Genomic DNA, 12,050 nt, shown 5'->3' with positions numbered 1-12,050 from the left:
CTGAAATTCAGGAGAATCTCATATTTTATGTGAATATGAATTATAGAATCATAGAATCATAGAATGTCCCAAGTTGGAAGGGACCCATAAGGATCATCAAGTCCAACTCCTGGCACCACACAGGTCTGCCCAAAAGTTTAGACCATGTGACTAAGTGCACAGTCCAATCTCTTCTTAAATTCAGACAGGCTTGGTGCAGTGACTACTTCACTGGGGAGCCTGTTCCAGTGTGCAACCACCCTCCTGGTGAAGAACCACTTCCTGATGTCTAGCCTAAACTTCCCCTGCCTCAGCTTAACACCATTCCCACGGGTCCTGTCACTGGTGATAACGGAGAATAGGTCACCTGCCTCTCCACTCCCCCTTGCAAGGAAATTGTAGACTGCAATGAGGTCCCCCCTCAGCCTCCTCTTCTTCAGGCCAAACAGGCCAAGTGACCTCAGCCGCTCCTCATAATGTCTTCCCCTCTAGGCTCTTCACCATCTTCGTCACCCTCCTCTGTACACTCTCCAACAGTTTAATGTCCTTTTTGTACTGTGGTGCCAAGAACTACACACAGTACTCGAGGTGAGGCCGCACCAGCGCAGAGTAGAGTGGGACAATCACTTCCCTCGGCTGACTAGCAATGCCGTGCTTGATGCATCCCAGGATACGGTTGGCCCTCCTGGCTGCCAGGGCACACTGCTGGCTCATATTCAACTTGCTGTCAACCACAACCCCCAGATCCCTCTCTGCGGGGCTGCTCTCCAGCGTCTCGTCGCCCAGTCTGTACGTATAGCCAGGGGTGCCCCGTCCCAGGTGCAGGACCCAGCACTTGCTTTTGTTAAACTTCATGTGGTTGGTGATTGCCCAGCTCTCCAATCTGTCCAGATCTCTCTGCAAGGCCTTTCCACCCTCATCCAAGTCCACAACTCCTCCAAGTTTGGTGTCGTCGGCAAATTTGCTCAGAACACCTTCTAGTCCTACATCCAAATCATTTATAAAAACATTGAAGAGGACTGGCCCTAAAATGGAGCCTTGAGGGACCCCACTAGTGACCATCAGCCAGCCAGATGTGGCCCCATTTACCACAACCCTTTGAGCCTTGCCCGTCAGCCAATTGCTCACCCATCGTATGATGTTTTTGTTTAGCTGTATGCTGGACATTTTGTCCAGTAGGATCCTATGGGAAACCATGTCAAAAGCTTTGCTGAAGTCCAAAAAGATCACATCAGCTGGTTTCCCTTGATCGACTAGATGGGTGATCTTATCATAAAAGGAAATCAAATTTGTTAGGCAGGAGCTACCCCTCATGAACCCATGTTGGCTGGGACCAATGACTGCATTGTCCCCCAGGTGCGCTTCAATAACTTCAAGGATCATCCTCTCCATAATTTTACCAGGCACTGACGTGAGACTGACAGGCCTGTAATTGCTAGGGTCTTCTTTCTTACCCTTCTTGCAAATTGGCACATTTGCCAGCTTCCAGTCTACTGGGACCTCTCCAGATTCCCAAGATCGTTGAAAAATAATTGAGAGAGGTCCCACGATGACATCAGCCAGCTCTTTAAGCACCCTGAGATGAATCCCATCCGGACCCATGGACTTGTATGGATCCAGGTGGAGCAGCAATTCCCGCACACGTTCAGGGTCGGCTGGGAGTTTGTCATTCCCACCGTCATGGTCCTCCAGCTCAGGGTACCCTGGGTCCCGAAGCCCATCATCGGTGTTGAAGACAGAGGCGAAGAAGGCATTAAACATCTCTGCTTTGCCTATGTCATTGTCTGTGAGGAGACCCTCCCCATCTAGTAGCGGACCTATGTTTTCTTTGGTTCTCCTTTTTCTGTTTACATATCTAAAAAAAACTTTTTTATTGTCTCCCACAGACATAGCCAGCTTCAACTCTAGCTGGGCTTTGATCACATGAATTTTCTCCCTACAAACACGAACAGCATCCCTGTATTCCTTCCTTGTCGCCTGACCCTCCTTCCAGCAGCCATACACTTTCTTTTTTCACCTAAGCTCCAGTAGAAGATCCCTGGTCAGCCAAGCCAGCCTTCTGCCCCGCTTGCCTGACTTCCGATATTTTGGAATCGCCTGATCTTGTGCTTTTAGGAGGCAGTGCTTAAAGATTGACCAGCACTGATGGACGCCAATGCCTTCAAAAGCAGTTTCCCAGGGGACCTTGCTGACTAGTTCCCTGAGCAACCTGAAGTCTGCTTTCCCCATATCCACGGCTGAAGTTTTGGTGACAGTTTTCCTTCTGTCACCATAAATTCTAAACTCAAACACTTCACGGTCACTATAACCGAGACAGCCGCCAATTGCCACTTCTCCCACAAGACCCTCTCTGTTCTCCAGCAACAGATCTAGGAGGGCACCTTTCCTAGTTGGCTCTCTTAGCACCTGCACCAAGAAGTTATCATCTAGGTGCTTTATGAACCTCCTGGACTTGCTCGTGTCAGCCGTGTGGTGATCCCAGTTGACGTCTGGCAAGTTGAAATCCCCCATTAGGACAAGGGGAGTTGATCTCGAGGCATCTCTTAGTTCTGCAAAGAATAATTCATCGGCGTTGTCATCCTGGCCAGGTGGTCTGTAATAGACTCCCACAACGACACCCCCTTTATTTATTCGTCCCTTAATCCTTACCCAGAGGCTCTCAACTTTGCCATCGCCAACTTGAAGTTCCACACAGTCCAGCCCATGCTTCACATACATTGCCACTCCACCACCTCGCCTACCCTGCCTGTCCCTCTTGAAGAGCCTGTAACCATCGATTGCAACACACCAGCCACAGGACTCATCCCACCAGGTTTCACTTATGCCGATGATGTCGTAGCTGTGGGACTGGGCCAAGACTTCTAGCTCATCCATTTTATTCCTAGTACTGCGTGCGTTTGTGTAGAAGCACTTCAAATGTGCCTCTCTACATGTAGCACCTTGTGTAGTCGACCAAAGGGCCTCACTAGCACACAGTCTCTCTGATTCTAATGCACTATCCCTTAGCTCATCACCGGCGTGCCTGGTTTTATCCCCTTCCCCCTTCGACTCTAGTTTAAAGCCCTATCTATCAGCCCTGCCAACTCCTTAGCAAAAATCCTCACCCCTCTCTGAGAGAGGCGCATCCCATCTGGTGCCAGCAGGCCCGGTGTTGCGTAGACCTTCCCGTGATCGAAAAACCCGAAATTCTGCTGGTTGCACCAGTCCCGAAGCCACGTGTTAATGTGATGAGTCTGTTTGTCAGCATCAATCCCCCCTATCAGAAGGACAGAGGCAAACACAACCTGTGCCCCTGATCCTTTAAGTAGTTGCCCCAAAGCCCTAAAGTCCCTTTTGATCGCTCTCGGACTTCTCATTGCTACCTCATCATTACCAGCCTGAAAGACCAGTAGCGGGTAGTAGTCGGTGGGCCGTACCAGGCGCTTGACTTTCTTAGCAACGTCTCTCACCTGAGCCCTAGGGAGGCAACAGACTTCCCTATGGGTTGGGTCCGGTCGGCATATTGGGCCCTCTGTCCCTTTCAAAAGGGAGTCCCCCATGACAATAACCCTTCTTTCTTTTTTGACAGTTGATGTAGCAATGCGGGGGATAGGTTGCCTTGCCTTAGGCACCCTCTCCAACTGGGACAGGCTTTCGTCTACTTCGTTGTTCTGACTGTCGTGTTCTAGACCCTCATACCTGTTATATAAGGGTAGATGGGAAGGTGAGGTGGGCAGGGACAGGGCTCGCCTACCACCCCGAACAGGAACCTGCCTCCATTCCCCCCCTTGGCCTAGGTCTCCTCCTACTGCCTGGCGGGATGAGGGAACTTTTGTCTTCTGTGTAGCAGGAGACATTTGTGATATGGCAGGCCCGTGAGTCTGTCTCAGAGAGCGTAGAGTACACCTCCACCAGTCAATTTCCCTCTCTGAATTCCTGATGCTCCTGAGCCTGCTCACCTCCTCCCATAGCTCCGCTACCTGGCTAAGCAGCTCTTCAATCTGGGCACACCTCCCACAGGCATACCCCTCGCTGCTGCTGCCGGGTACCGACAGAAGACTCGGGCACACCCTGCAGCCCAAGACCTGGACGGCGGTGTGTTTCCCCGAGCCCTCCGTCTGAGTGGCCACGTCAGTGACTGCGGCTGGAGAGGCCGCAAGAGAGGCAGAGGCCATGGTTTTCTGCCTGGTTGATACCATGGCCAGGTTCCTCGAAGGCAGGTTACAAGTACCGAAGGGAAAGACCGCTGCAAAAGAGCGGCGAGGGGCCCCGCCTGCTCGCCCTGCCCGCGCGAACTGCCGCGCCCCGCCTTGCTGACACGCCGCGCCCTGTTTGCCCGCCCTGGTCGCCGTGCTCCTGGTCGCTCGCAATCCCTAGGGGCTGCTTTTGAACGGCCCGGGAGGGGGAGCTTGCTGGCTCTGCCTAGGCCTCGTCAGCCTCCCGTGCAAGGGCTGCCGGGTCCTGGTGGCTCGCTTGGGTGCTTCGAGTGGCCTCGATGCCGAAAACGAAAGCCCTGCCTGTCTTGATCCCCCGCTCCGCTGCGGAACGCGCCTGCCCCGGAGCCGATCGCCTCGGCAAGAATTATGTCAATGAAGAACTAATTAGAACTGAGAGAACATGGGGCAGTGAGTAAAGCAACGATAAATTTGTACATCATCTATTGTTAGATGAGTTCTTTCTCTTTAAGGTTGCGCTTAACTTCCAAGGGCTTCCCACGTGCAGCAAAATGCACAGATGATTGTGAATGTTTTGTATGAGTCCTTATTTTCAACATTCCTAGCTGTGGGTTTTCTCTCTGCCAGCAGCCTCTGGCTCTCTGTTTCCTTGGCTCTCGTTTGGCTGCCTGTCTGTCCCTGGGAAGTTGTTTGCTCTTGGCATGCTCTGTTTCAGGATAGGCAAACTCTTACGCTTTGTCCATGAGAATTGACCTGTTTCAAAGCACAGCTGCCAGCACAGGCTTCCTCCTTGCTGTACAGTTTCAGCCTTGAAGAAGACAGAATACAGGACAAAGCAAATGATGAACAAATTAACTAAATGCCATTCCATGACAAATCCTGAAGACTCAATCAACTTGATTTACATGGGTTAAAAAAAATAAAATAAAATTGTGAATTGCATTATGTGGCAGATGGAGACACACCTTATTTTGAAGCAGTATCAGTCTGGAGAAATATAACATGCATTCCTACCTGCACTGAATGATTGTAGAGAAAAAAGAACAAACAACCCCCCTGCAAACAGTAAAATAACAAGCAGTTTTCCACTGTGTTGTTACAGCAACTTAAAAACACATAAGTGTTAAAATATATTAACTATTTGTTACTTATTAAGTAGATAATTTGCTTCTTGAGATATCAAATATGAATTAATTTTAAGGATTTTTAAAGCTGCAGTCTTCAAGCCATTTAGGTTATACTGCACTGTTCTCAGGCTAACCTTGTTCTGAAAACAAACAAACAAAAGTAGAAGATTCTTCTGCTGCTCACCCATTCAGAGTAATTGGCATCTAAGAGGTTGCTGATAAATCTGAAAGCATGTGTTCGTTATCTTTCTAGCTGACACCATCCAACATAAAATGGGTTTTTATTCTAAAGGGAAATGCAGGGTAGATTGTGTGATGTTATTTTTCTCTCTGTTTTTCAATGTTTGTTATTGATTTGAATGTGAAAAGAAGCTGTGAATATTTTGAAAATAGTAAATCCTCATCAAAATAGCTATTGACAAAATTCTTGAGAAAGCAAACAACTAAAATTCAGAAGATTCAGGCTAGTGTGGTGTCAAAGGTTTAGAGCAAACTAGCTAATGATTTTTCCAAGCCATTGAATATTTATTAGTTTTTTATTTTTATTTATTTATTTATTTTTATTAAGTTATAGCTTGTTAGAGATGCACTAAAGCACTGAAACTTTGGGCAACTGATCATACTGGCTGCTGAGTTGTATATGGTTGACAACTACCATTCAGTAAATACAGCTTGAAGTTAAATTATGTGTTTTGAAAAAGAGTGTTTCCTTTCGGGATTTTTTAATCCATGAAACCCTCTGTCAGAAAATATCACTCACGCTAAGAATTTACTAGATATCAAAAATGATGAAGCATTTATGTAGGTAGAGAGAACATCCATATTCTCCTTACTCTGGACTAAGATGATGATGATGATTATTATTATTATTATTATTACTATTATTAATTTATTATTATTATTATGGACGTGATATTTTATCTTCTAGTTAAATCACTGAGAATGATAAATTCTCAGGATGATATATGTTCATGTTTAAGAGAATAAACTAGCCACCAAATTTATGGACCAGAGGAAAAAAAATCTAGCTATTCTGCAGATGTTTACTGTAGGATTTCTTGTGACTTCCTGAAAATCATCTACCACTAGTCAAGTTTAAGAGGGAGGCGATGAATTACTACCAAGTCCTGCCAGTGAGTATAAAGCCGTAAGTATTGTACCTTGACTTTCATCCCTCTCTTGACATATTCTATTATTAAGATTTGTAATATTATTTTCCTCTTCTGTTTCCATCCCCCACTTTTCCTTCATTAATTTCTCTTAGCATTATCTATGAAGTTACTTTGAATATATTCAGGTTTTTCTTACTTGTAGTATGTGAACTTTCTTTTATTTTTTTTTCATTATTATTTGCTCAAATATTGTGTTTTCCTAATTCTAAGTATTCCTGCTGGTATTGCTTACTTTTACATGTTACATAGACATTTACAAAATGTCTGAAACATTTGCTAATTATATCTCCTGATTTTAAACTCATTCTCCCTTTTACTCAGACAATTCATGGTTTTTGTTTTGTTTTGTTCTGTTTTTCTTTCACTGCTGTAGGCAAACATTTTATTCAGTCATTAGTTTTGAAAGGATTGAAATCATTTAACAGAAGAGGAGAAATGAAACTGAACATCCTTATTTTTTTCCCAAAAATAATGATATATCTTCTTCTTTTCTCATTGTTGTTCTCATGCAGCATCCTTGCATTGACAATGGTAACAACACTTGTTAGTACACCATGTTCCTGTAAGCTTATTATGGTTAATAAGCTGCAGTTTTATGTTTAACACAGAGTGTTTGTATATCTCGTGTGGATTATTTGAGCCTCTTCTTTCACATGCAGAAAGAATGGAGGACATCTGCCTATTTTTCTGGTAGATAAAATTTATTTTGCAGTTATCTCTCACAGAATCTCTTCAAAACTGCTGTTTATAAGGCTAGGTTTTTTTATACAGTGGAAAAATGGAAACTTGGAAACTGCAGTGATTCTAGTCCAATTTCCCCAAAACAGTGAGTTTGAATACTGGGCTTTGGTGCTCAAAATGGAGAGGAGAAGAATCCAAAGCAAAACAGATCTCTTGTATTGGCTTTTTAGCTTGTCTTTTCAAACTGAGTCATTTTGCCTTGTCTTCTGTGTTTAAGGTTCACTTTGTAGAACGTAAGTGAGGCTTTTCTGCCATGGATACCATGGAGAAGAGGTTATTAATGCTTTTCTCCCACTACAAGAATGAGGAGGTGCCTAATGGCATTCTGGAAACAAGCTTATAAACTTTTAAAAAAGAATGTGTTTAGACACACAAGTAATTGCAGTATCACAGGTTGCTGCAGATGGAAAAAAAAAAAAAAAAGAATTCTCAGTATTAGACATGTTTTTAATAATACAGTTACTGATGAACATTTAAAGGTGTGCCTGAATAGACCTTTTGGTTCAGGAAGTCCCTAAGCTACTGAAGTATTTATTATTATGAGGATAGCTGTATACTTATGTCTGTTTTTTGGTTCATCTCTGTCTGCTACCAGCTACACTCAAAAGCAGGAGACTTGACGTATGGGCCTTTGGATTAACAGTTGTTAGACCATGTTTCATGTTGACCTTCTTTTTGGCCTTCTTACTTTATCAATACTTATCCTCTGTTCCTGGTTATTCTTTCTCTAAATGCAGACAAAATGACTATCATTGTAAGTGGAGAATAGTACCTTTCAAAGAGATGTATTTTCACGGAACAGAAATTTTGTGTTTGGTATCAGTAATCGGGTGTTTCTAAATTGGAAAACCCCACATACTTAGGTGGGAGTATATCATCACTATTTGCCTTCATTAAAGGACTTTCTGTTGCTTTCATGTACCTACAAATCTATATTGCATCAGACTGTTCAAGCAGCTTCTGAATCTGCTAGTGAAAAAATGCTGTCTATTAAAAATGAGTGTATTCTCCCTTTTGCAAAAATTGTGCTCCTTCCATTTTTATGCCTTTGTAATATTACTACTGCTGATCTTACATGTTTAGAGTATTTTGAGGTATGTGGAATTAATTATTTCCATTTATTACCATGTATCAAATAATCATAAAGAATTTTTTTTTCAGAAGGCTAAGTATCCCCTATGTTGACTACAGGTTACTCTCTTATTAAAACAGTAAAATAATGATACTGACACATGGAAGGCTGATCAAGGCCTAGGGTGAGACTAAGATCTTCTGAGTGAGAATAAGATGTTCAAATATGCAATGCAGCCACTGAATTTATGTTTAATACCTACAGTACATAATACCATGTTTGTTTTTTTATTATTAATATTTTTTAAAAGGAGTCAAATTTTAAAATAATGCAAGGAATGTACCAGAGTGATATTGTTATTTAAACTGCATAACTGCATGTTCCATAAAGAAGCTGTGATGGAAAGACTAGGAAAACAGAATGGTTGTGGAAAGTAGTTTAAAAATATAGTTTGGCCAACTAATCATATACCTATACCATATGCTTCCCAGGGTAGTGGTCATGGAACCAAGCCTGCTGGAGTTCAAGAAGCATTTTGAAAAATTTCTTAGACATGTGGTTTAATTTTTAAGTAATCCTGTTTGGAGCCAATAGTTAGACCCAATGATCCTTGTGGGTCCCTTCCAACTTGAGATATTCTCTTCTGTTCTAGTCTGTTCTGTGGTGTCATGACTATTCCACATGAAGTAGAAATCTAAAGCAGTAATTTGTGTGCTTCATAATGTGCTGATGGACAATGTTGACCCACATTTCAAGCAGCATTTAATCATTGTGGACTTAAAAGATGAACAGTTGAACAATTGAAGTGAGGCTCTGAAAAGCCACCAAATAAATCTGTGTTATAAGCCCCATGAAAATTAGGTTTCTTTACTAAAGCTACCACAGAAATAAAGTGATTGCACAACAGGATCAACATGGATTTGATGGTCTGACTTAAAATTAGGTATTTAAATTCAGATTCTTTTTCCAATTGAGTGAAATCACTACATAATCAGTCTGTAGTGAAACATTTGTCCTAATTGTACTTCTTGAGAGGTTTCCCACCAAATATCCTTTCTACCTTGATCTCAACAGGTCCATAAATTTGCTGACACATGCAGAGCACCCTGCAAAAAATGCATGTCCCAGATAGTTACCACACGAGAAATTTTTTCCACACAGTTTGATTACAGCTTGACCTAGCAACAGCTCTGGGACAATGTGGTATATGCGGACCCATTCCATTATACTTGGTCTTGAAATGGCTGAAGTGCTGCCCTGAGGAAAAGCTCTAATGCTTTGTATGAAGGGAGTTCACTCAGAGGGGGTGGCCAATGGGATATGGGCTGGTGGAGGCCTCCACTTCCCTGTCTGCTGCCCACCTTTTCAGAGACCACTGGTGTTACTGGGCTGACCTGCACAAACAAAGCTGCTGAACAGGAAACACTTGATATGCGTCCTTGGTGCGTCCTTGGCCTACCTTCCCTAGCTGTGTGAACTGGGATCCTGCAAAGTAATGTGCCCCAAAAGAGCCTGCTGTTCCTCACAGATGGAGAATGGAGGGTGAGTTCTCTGTTTTTGGCATAGGAAGAAAGCATCTCTAGCACAACCTGGCACTGTGTCTTGCTCTACAAAGATTGAAAGAGGCATAAATATGGGCACTTCCTCATCAGCTCACAACAGGGCATGGCCAAAGTCAGTGCTCAATGGAAGCTAATTTCATGCCAGATGGAGAGGTGCAGGTGTTGGATTTAGCTTCCCAGGCAAACTCTTGACTTCATTATCACAGCTGCTTAGCAAAGCATCCTACCAGACAAGATATGTGAATCTAGCATCGCTCCTTGGCCTTTCTTGAGCCATATAGCAACACCTGTGTATAAAAGGAATATCAATGTAGGAGGAAAAGACATAGTCTGATTTTAATAATATCTCCAACTTTTAGTTGAAATGCAAACCAAAGGGAGCCAGAAATATGGGATCTGAATGAGCAGAAAGCGATCAGTAATGCATGTAAATGTCAGCTTGTCTTTGTCTGAAGCTGCATGAAGTTGCGTTTGTGCAGTGTGAGAACAAAAAGAGGATCTACATAGGGCTGGAGGAAGAATGAATTTCCACATACAGTAGAGTTGTAAACCAGATTTTTCTTGAATATCTCTAGGTGATTTTCATAGGGTTCAAGAAGATGAATTGAGCCAAGAGCAGAGTCTCTCACCTGTTTTGTATCCATCTGGTATTCAGTAAATTGGCAATATCTGCTTAAGAGAGATGAAGGAAAAAATTGAAGAAACTTCGTCTTCCTCACTTTTCATATGCACTGCACTGCTGAGATCAGGATATACATTGGAAAAGGCCCAGTCAAAACCATGCTTGCAGGATCTCCTGCAGTAAGTGACTTAAAAATAAGTCAGTCCTGCAGCTGCAGGAGATGTGGTTTCTAAATGACTTGAGCATATGCTCATGTTTTGTATTAAAAAAGTGTTGTCTCCTCACTGTTGAGATAACCTGCTTTTTCGACCTGTTGGTATCTTTCCTAAGATAAGACTGTTTTTAAAATGTCACTTAAGATTGACCTCTCATTAAACTCACAGTTTACTTGGAGATGTAGTGCAATACAGGCAGATCACTGCCTCTGCAGTAGTAAATACTGCAGAACATTTGTATGCATCTCAAATCTTTGTTTCCTAGCTTCCACTCCTCTGTAGAATAATTTGATTCATTTCTGCAATGCATGAGATTAAATTCTGACAGGAATTATCTGAAGATATTCCCAGTACTGTCTTTCCCTCAATGCTCAATGGAAGACTGTATTTTTCTTCTGAAAATTCTCAGCTCTGTAGTCCCTGAAACAGTCCCCCTACAGATACAGTTTTAAGTATGATTTGATAATCTGACTAATGAGGAAAAAAAAAAAAAAGATACCAAAAGTTAGCTCCAACAACAAATGAAAGCTTTCTTTATGAGTGTTTGTAAGTGAACTTCCATTCAAGGTTACATTCAGTGCAAGGTCTGATTTTTTTTCCTGAGCACTGGGGAAAAGGAAAAAATGTATTTTTTCTTCTTGAAGTTAACCTAAAGAGTGAAAGGTCAGTCTCAAGGGACCTGTGGCAGCAGCTTCTCGAAGTACTCAGATGAAAGACAATACCAGTGCTGAACTTGGAACCGGAAAGGTAAAGTTTGAAGTTGAAATCTTGTATAAGAGGAAGCCAAAGTTAAACTCGCATGAGTTTAACTTTGGAGGAGGACTGTTCTGAGCCCTAGCAAGTGTATGAACAATGTTTGTTAATATTTGAGGGTAAGCACAGCAGATTAAAAACATAATGACTTTAGGGATTTTTAATCCAGCTTTATGAGTTTTTTTTTTCGTGAAAGAAATTTAAAAATAGCACCCACTAGCCTTTCTAAATACAAAATTTACTGAGAAGATCTATTCTGTGTGAAGAAAAAAATCCTAATATTCACTTTGTATTTATGTCTGTCTGTCTATGCATGCATAGCTCTCATTAGAAAAATGAGAAAATATTAATACATCTAGAGCGCAATTTGTCAGTCAAAGCATTAGGTACAATTTTAATCATATAATCACTTACTGGATATTTATGGAATGAAAAGATCAGAGGTGGAAAACCTAGAGCAGGAAAAAGTATTTTACATTAGTAACAACACCTTTTGTTACTAGTGTTACATCTTGTGTCCTCATCTTCCATTTTACTTCATATATCACCTGTCTCATTTCTGCTGTAATGTTTTTCTACTTGCCATTTTTACTGTGTTTCTGTGCAGTTGCTTTCGCTGATGACATAAAAGCTATAAGGAATTTGAAGTGTTA

General features: G+C 42.3%; 1 protein-coding gene across 1 annotated transcript in view; it reads left to right on the top strand.

Annotated features, from left to right (window-relative positions):
- The first annotated feature begins 3,450 nt into the window (after window positions 1-3,450).
- Window positions 3,451-12,050, top strand: part of LOC308192415 (uncharacterized protein) — a 133,318-nt gene continuing 124,718 nt past the window's right edge. The window contains exon 1 of the mRNA XM_080585992.1: window positions 3,451-4,583. Within this exon, the coding sequence (XP_080442118.1) occupies window positions 4,454-4,583 (130 nt within the window). The 5' untranslated portion in view covers window positions 3,451-4,453. The remainder of the gene's footprint in view (window positions 4,584-12,050) is intronic.

The sequence above is a fragment of the Anser brachyrhynchus genome (genome assembly GCF_964034855.1).
Source record: "Anser brachyrhynchus genome assembly, chromosome: 3".
NCBI lineage: Eukaryota > Metazoa > Chordata > Aves > Anseriformes > Anatidae > Anser > Anser brachyrhynchus.
Note: the sequence above shows the minus strand (reverse complement) of the source record. Positions and strands in the feature narration are given on the sequence as shown.